At 42.5% G+C, this 8,002-nt stretch overlaps 1 protein-coding gene across 3 annotated transcripts in view; it reads left to right on the forward strand.

Moving 5' to 3' along the window:
* The first annotated feature begins 2,562 nt into the window (after nt 1-2,562).
* Nucleotides 2,563-8,002, forward strand: part of MATN3 (matrilin 3) — a 14,306-nt gene continuing 8,866 nt past the window's right edge. For 2 of the 3 annotated variants that reach the window (XM_040224995.1, XM_040224996.1), the window contains exons 1-3: nt 2,563-3,182; nt 5,990-6,115; nt 6,889-7,014. In XM_040224995.1, coding sequence (XP_040080929.1) covers nt 2,600-3,182; nt 5,990-6,115; nt 6,889-7,014 — 835 coding nt within the window. In that variant the 5' untranslated portion in view covers nt 2,563-2,599. The remainder of the gene's footprint in view (nt 3,183-5,989; nt 6,116-6,888; nt 7,015-8,002) is intronic. The other variant, XM_040224997.1, reaches the window with a different exon arrangement.

The following is an 8,002-nucleotide window of genomic DNA, read 5'->3' on the forward strand; positions in this document are numbered from 1 at the left end:
GTCCTGCCAAGCCCCCTGTATTTTCGATTCTTGCTGTAATAAACTACCATGAATTTAGTGGCTTGAAACAGCACACATTTACTGTCTACGAGTTCTGTATCAGAAGTCGTAGAAGTCTGATACTAGTCTCTCTGAACTAAAATTAAGGTATCAGCAGGGCTGCTTTCCTTTTGGAAAGATCTTAGAGGAGAATCCATTTCTTTGCCTTTTTCACTATATAGATGTGACCCTCATTCCTTGGCTTATGACATTTTCCCTCCATTTTCAAAGCCATCAAAGGCAGGATGAGTCCTCACATGTCATCTCCCAGATCTCCTCTTCTGCCTCCCTATTCAACTTTTAGGAGCCTTTGTAATTATATTGGATCCACTAGGATAACCACTCCATCTCAAATCTTCAACGTAATCACACTTGCAGAGTCTCATTTACCTTGTAAATAAACATACTTACAGGTTCTGGGAATTAGGTCATGGACATCTGTGAGGGGAGGGCATTATCTTATCCTGCCCACTACACCCTTGTAGCCCCCATAGATGATTCCCTGCGAAAAATCAAGTGAAGAAGGAAAGGAATCCTGCACATTTGCTTGTAAGAACATAACCTCAACATGAGTAAAGACACCATTTGGATGTTAGAGACAACACTGTCAGATACAGGGTTCATATCATATGTAGTTTTCCTTTTATTCAAATTATGCAAATACAGCCAGATCCATCTCCTGGAAAGATTTTCTTCTTTGCTCTCAATGCATGGTAATCAGGGAAGAAATGAAATTCTGGAGTTTTTTTTAAAGAATTAACTCCTTTTGACTTAGCTAAATACATGAATTGTAGCATATTCAGACTGATGGCTCAACGTTACCAAGCAAGATATTTAGTAGGTACTTGAGATAATGTTAATTTTGGTGGCAGAAAATGTTGCCTTAGAGAGGCAATCATGAAATGAAAAGTCCCTTTGGGCTGGGAGTCTGGAAACCTGGAATCCAGTCTATATTCTACCACTTTTAGTCTACACCTCCCTGTACAAGGGTACAAAAGCAACTCTAACTTGCATCTCTAACTTCACAAGGTTGTTGGGTTGAAATCCTGTGATATCTAAAGTGTTATTAAAAGTAGGATTTACTTATTGTCTTAATTAATACCTCTAGGAATCAGGCTAAAATCAAGAGGATACTTACAAGTTGTTTTTTTTTTTAACTGTATGGAGGCATAATTCCTATTGCAGACAGGCTTTTTCTATCATCAACTGCTTAGCTAGGAATTTAATTTTGAATAAATAAATACCTACACCTTTTCCCCTTACACACTGAGTAAATTGCTCTCTTAGAGTTTCATCAATTTCCAGCCAGCCTCCTATTAGGAAAGGAAAGAACCCTGAGTGACATTTCATGCCAAAGGATCTCATTTTGATTCAGGGCTTGGGTGTGTGTGTATTTTGGGAAAGAAGGAGGAATGGCTGCTCTCTTGGATTTGATTTGGGTGGCTAGGAGACGGAGGAGTATAGAATGAGATTAGAGGGGGAAAGGGTAAGAAGGATGTGCTGAAAACAAAACTGTATTGTGTCTCTAAAATGTGCTAGGTCCTTTTGTGTGGGAACAATACATGTTCCTTGAGGGCAGGTAATCTGGCTTATTATTATTATTATTATTTTTTTTTTTTGTAGCCCCTTGGTTTAATACACAGTGAAAGTGAAGTTGCTCAGTTGTGTCCAACTCTTTGCAACCTCATGGACTGTAGCCTACCAGGCTTCTCAATCCATGGAATTTTCCAGGCAAGAGTACTGGAGTGAGTTGCCATTTCCTTCTCCAGGGCATCTTCCCAACCCAGGGGTCGAACCCAGGTCTCTTGCATTGCAGGCAGTTGCTTTACCATAAAAAATATTTGGAGAATGAAAAAATGAAAGAGAGGTGACTAAGAGAATTTGGTGGGGGCAGTAGGATAGATACCAGGTAAAAATCTCTACTTCTTGAAACAAGACATGCTGACGAAGACGGACCTCAATGTGGACAGATGAAGTGGTCACCCTTCTCTCTCTTTTTGAGGTTTAAACTCAGGGCTATTTGGACTTCAGAGTTCACTAAACATGAATGACCAGATGGAGGGAGAATTTAGAGCTGCTCTGGAGCAGTTTTCAGCACCTTGAAAGTGGAGAAAAAGAAGGAAGTCACCAGGAGAGCACCAGCGTGCCTCGCCTCACACTCTGCCGTTGTCTGAAGGGCTGTGAGGCTTGAGCAGGCAGTGGAGGGGGCATTGAGGCTGCCCTGAGTTCAGTTCAGACAGGGTTCAGGGATGGCCAAGGTGCCCAAGAGAGGCCTGGAGTCCATTCATTCCTGGGCGTCAAGAGGAACCTTTGAACAAAACTTTAAGCAGAAGGATGAACCTTTCCAAGTGAAAAGTTCAGGACATTCAAATAGGGGAGCTCTTTGAGGAAATGTCACACCTCTATGTGAATTCTCACTGGGGAATCCTGAAAGGCTTTCAACATGCAAAGGGAGGGTGGTCTTGAGGAAGACAGCAGAGAGTGGGGTATCTGGGGGCAAGGTCACAACATTCCCCTTCTGACTGTGGTCCACTCCCCGATTAGCCATGTACTGTTCCCCATGCCGTTCTTTGTAGGTGTTTGCAAGAGCAGGCCCTTGGACTTGGTGTTCATCATCGATAGTTCTCGTAGTGTACGGCCACTGGAGTTCACCAAAGTGAAAACCTTTGTCTCGAAAATAATCGACACTCTGGACATCGGGCCGGCGGACACGCGGGTGGCAGTGGTGAACTACGCCAGCACCGTGAAGATCGAGTTCCATCTCCAGACCCACTCGGATAAGCAGTCCCTGAAACGAGCTGTGGCGCAGATCACGCCCTTGTCTACAGGCACCATGTCAGGCCTGGCCATCCAGACGGCGATGGACGAAGCCTTCACAGTAGAGGCAGGAGCTCGAGGGCCCTCTTCCAACATCCCCAAAGTGGCCATCATCGTGACCGACGGGCGGCCCCAGGACCAGGTGAACGAGGTGGCAGCGCGGGCCCGGGCGTCCGGTATTGAGCTGTACGCCGTGGGCGTGGACCGGGCCGACATGGAGTCCCTCAAGATGATGGCCAGTGAACCCCTAGACGAGCACGTTTTCTACGTGGAGACCTATGGGGTCATTGAGAAACTTTCCTCTAGATTCCAGGAGACCTTTTGTGGTAAGTCTTTGCTTCTAGTTAGAAAAGATGTTATAGTCAGACATCACGTGTCCGAAGAAAAAGAGATTTATTCTTTTTTATTTGGTGGAAATTTTATGGAAAACTTAAATATAAGCAACGTTTTTTTGGTATGTGATGGTTTTTTTTTTTTCTTCTAAACTTAAGCATAGTTTGTTGGCTTAGGAATATAGAGCTGCCTTATATATAAGTTGGTTTGGTCATAAAATCTTCCTGTTTGCATTAGAAATGTGAAGTTCTGGAAATATCCAAGGTAAATGATCCTGCTGTTCCCTGATGGGGTCAGAAAAAAATACAAATAAAAAACCAGACACCTCTCTTCTCCCCTCTGCCCACCACATTTTTTCCAGATATTTTCTTTAGTTTTACCATCTCTAGATTTAACAGAACTCTGCTTGTTTTTTTCTCAGAAGACAGGGACTGCATCTGTCCCTGGAAAGATTGGCTGGCTTCTTGTCCAGCATAACTGTCCATCGGAGTGTATACTTAGCAAATACTCCAGTTTTCAGATTCGGCTCATTCTCTGATTATTCCTTATGAAGGGACAGGATTAAGGACCATGGAGACTAGGATTTCAGCTCACTTTTGAGATAGCAAGATGTAGGCTATTTTTTGGTTCTTTATTTTAATGTTTTAAGTTTTTAATTATTCTCCTACTGTCCTCCCTCTCCTTTCTTCCTTTAGGATGGAGTTTAAATCTGAACATGCTGATTTAATTAGAATTTTTAGCATGAATCAGTCAAACCCATGAATATGAATCCATTCAAGGCTCAGGTTTATCTTTAGTCACTGATCAGAATTTTGAATTTGTGGGACTCGAACTTTTTAACTTTTACTTTTACATTTATTTTTTGTTTTTCTTTAAAAAATTTCTATCTTCCTTTGTTTCTTTCTATCTATATTCATTTAAAAAAATCATTTGGAGATAATGTTTCAAAACTCTGTAGAATTATCCAAGCAGGTGTGGACAAATTTCTAGTTCAGGTGAATTTTAAAGTGTAGATAACTTTTGCCATATAATTTATTCTGCACTTGTTTTCTCAGTATATGTTTATCAATCACTGATGATACAAAGATAAAGGTAATCCCTGCCTACCATCAAGCAACAGTCTAGGGCTGGAGCTGAGACAAGCAAGTGAATCAATAATTACAGTTGTCAATTTCAAGGAGACTTTATACATAAATGAAAGTGGAACTCAGTAATCAACAGTATGTCAGGAAACGGGAGATGAAATCTCAGTCTGGAGCAAATTCTGACCTCATCTCAGCCAGACCTGGCAGGAGGCCTCTTGTGTTTCCTGCCTTAGGACACTGGATCTTCTCAAGCTGTCCTTGGCTTTGGTGGCATCAACTCGGCAGTCACTGGTTTCCCAAAAGAAAATAGCTTTCTTTCTCCCAGGAAACCCCCCCTGTATTTGTGGGTGAGAACTTTTCCACAAAGATGCTGTTCTGTGGCAAGGTTCGGCCTCAAAGCTAGCACCTGGGGTAGGGCTTGAAGGACATAAAGTAACAAGTGGTGAGTGGCCACCTTTTCATCCTGGTACAAGAGACCTGCTTGTTCTGGGGGGAAAATGTCCTGTCTTTGGAAAAAAAGACTGAGGGGCAGCTGTTGTAGTCAACCGACTGGAAAGATTATTCTATGAAAAGGCCCTTCTTGGAAAAATATTAGCCTTGTCCTGTTGCCAGAACTGTGGGGGTTGGGTGAACTGCCACAGGGGTGTCAGCCTCCTCCAACAGGCTTCCTTGGTTTCTCAGAAATGACCAAATTCATGATTCTGTTGTCAAAACATGTCACTTTGGAAAAAATTTGACATAAAAATGACTCCAGGAGCAAAAAGATGAGGATGCCATTTAGCTAATGTGTTGTGTTCTTCTTTTTCTTTTACCGACTCGTATATCGCAGTTGGGGCTTCCCTGGTGGCACAGATGGTAAAGAATCTGCCTGCAATGCAGGAGACCTGGGTTTGATCCTTGGGTTGGGAAGATCCCCTGGAGAAGAGAATGGCCACCTACTCCAGTATTCTTGCCTGGAGAATTCCATGGACAGAGGACCCTGGCAGGCTATAGTCCACGGGGTCGCAAAGAGTCAGACATGACTGAGTGACTACACTGTCACTTTCTTTTTCACTTTTCATACAACATATGAGTTTAGACTCTTTGCAGATATGAGAGTCACGTGCAGATACATTTGGGCTCAGGAACTCGTACCATATATTTAAAAGGCAGTTACCTGCATTGCTTTCCACCATTTGCATGTTCAAACATGTATTGCTGCCCAAAGAGTGAGTGGGTTCCAGGCCTAGTGAATGCCTGGGGATGAATTCTGTTTAGACTCACACTATAAAACCCTGGAAACTGGCTTCTGGTTGCAGTGGGGCAACTAGTCTGTAGAACTGCAGGAAGTCCAATATTGTTCTCTTCTTGCTGTTGGAGAGCAAAAGTCTTTTTCTCTGTCCAGGTGGATACATTGGATAAAACACTGAATTGCCTGGTTCATGTAACTGTTTGGTTTCAGCTCCAAATTCAAAAATCCCTTTCTCCTTTGAGAAACTCAACCACACGATCTATGATTTTAAATTAGTAACACTCCTAGTTACTAATTTAAACATTACTAAGAGTGGGGCAGAAATAAGCCAAGGGCAGAAAACAAATAGTCAATTTTTAGAGTGAACTAAAGATGGAATTGGAGAGGAATGTGCAGAGTGATTTTTTTTTTTTTGACAAGAGAGGAAGTATCTGAAATGCTTCTTATGTGTTGACACTGACTATTGTACATTTCCTTTGCACAGCTCTGGACCTGTGTGCATTGGGCACACATCAGTGCCAGCACGTGTGTATCAGTGACGGGGAAGGCAGGCACCACTGTGAATGCAGCCAAGGATATTCCTTGAATGCTGATAAGAAGACGTGTTCAGGTGGGGCCTGCTTAAGGGACAGTGGCTGACAGGCACATATTTGGGGACTCACTCCCCAAGACTTTGGACTGGCCTTATGCTTTTCTCCTAACTGCCTTGTGGCAGATTTACTGTTATCAACAACTTTCATTGAAAAGTACATGAGGAGGAAAGTGAGGTAATTCCTAAAACAATCTATTACAGTAGTTATGGCTTGTTTTAGAGAGAAGGGTTAGTAGGGAAAAAGGACAAAACTCTTGGTCTTTTGAGGTTTTGGAATTTTTCCTGGATTTTATTTAATTAAATACAAGCTACTTTTACCTCTCTGTAACCCTAGGTGCTCATGGAATCTAGAAGTGGAAGAAAACTTAGGGAGGTTCTCACTCGTCTGCTGTATGAATACTCACACACTATCAATGAAAAGTACAAATTAGGTCCATTTTGTTAGATCCTAGAAAATAGTTGTTGAGAGGAAGAAAACTGAAGAGATCATTTACCTCAATCTGATCATTTTATAGAAAATGAAATCGAGATCTGTCCCCACTGCCCCAAGAAGGGAGAAGGCTTACCCACGTCATGGGGTCTCTTAGTGAAAGAACCAAGATCAGGAAGCGAGTTCCAACCCTCCCGTCCAGCAGGCATCCTCTTGTGTCAGACTGACCCATTTCATTAGCACTGTGTGTGTGTGTATGTATGTCTGTGTATGTGAGCATGGATGTGTGTGGTATGGCCCATAGTTATTTGCTTGCCATGTTTTCCATCTACTGGCATTTGTCCTGGTTGTCTTTTGATAGCTATTGACAAGTGTGCTCGTAACACTCATGCCTGTGAACACATCTGTGTGAACGACAGAGCTGGGTCCCACCACTGTGAGTGCTACGAGGGCTATACTCTGAATGAAGATAAGAAGACGTGTTCAGGTAAGTGGGGGCGGGGGCTTTACTGTTGCCCCTCTGTCTGCCTACCTTCCTAAGCCAGTGCTGGGGGGGTCATCTCAACGGGGAACTTGACATCTTCTTGTCTGTTGCCATCTTGGGCTTTTCCCATTTCTTATGAGAAAAGTTAAAAATGGCAGTATGTTGTCTCGTGACCTACCTGTGTGAGTGTGTTGCTCATTTCCTTCTCTGTCCCCAGCCCTAATTGTCCTCTCCAGATGCTGAAGACAATTTAGTTAAAATCAAATAACAACCCACCAGATACTTGTTACTTAAGAAAAGCAGTAACTCCGCAGTGGAGAGACTTGGCAGACACCACTTCCACTAAGTCATCAGAGTTGATGTCACCGGCAGTGACACAGTGACGTCATGCTTCTCTCATCGTCACAGGACACACAGTGATATCATGCTTCTTCTCATCATGTTCTCAGGGCACAACAGCATTTCTGTGGTTTTCTTGCTAAAAATTTAGGATCATGAGGAAACCTCAGACAAACCCAAACTGAGAGACATTCCATGAACTAATTTTTCAGTAATTTTCAAAAGTGTCACAGTCATGAAAGGCAAAGAAAGACTGAGGAAATGTCCCAGATTGGAGGAAACTAAGGAGATGTGACCGCTTAAAGCAATATGTGAACCTGGATTGGATCCTGGGCCACAAAAAGGGCATTTGCGGTAGAAACACTGGCAGACTTTGAATAAGGTCTTTGGTTAGTTAAGGGCATTGTATCAATGATTAGTTTCCTGGTTTTGGTCATTACTTATATAATGATGTGCTTATATAGGATGTTTACATTTGGGGAAATGGGATGAAGTGTAGCACTTCTCAAAATGAAAAGTTCACAAAGATAAACAATAGTTGAAAAATATCATGTCAGTAGAGAGAGAAGTGCACAAAAGTGCAGTTTGGATGCTGTTCTGAATCAGTTGATCTCCTTTAGACTCAATTTCCTCATTTATTACAGGAGAGGAC

The sequence above is a fragment of the Oryx dammah genome, unplaced genomic scaffold, assembly GCF_014754425.2.
Source record: "Oryx dammah isolate SB20612 unplaced genomic scaffold, SCBI_Odam_1.1 HiC_scaffold_25, whole genome shotgun sequence".
Lineage (NCBI taxonomy): Eukaryota > Metazoa > Chordata > Mammalia > Artiodactyla > Bovidae > Oryx > Oryx dammah.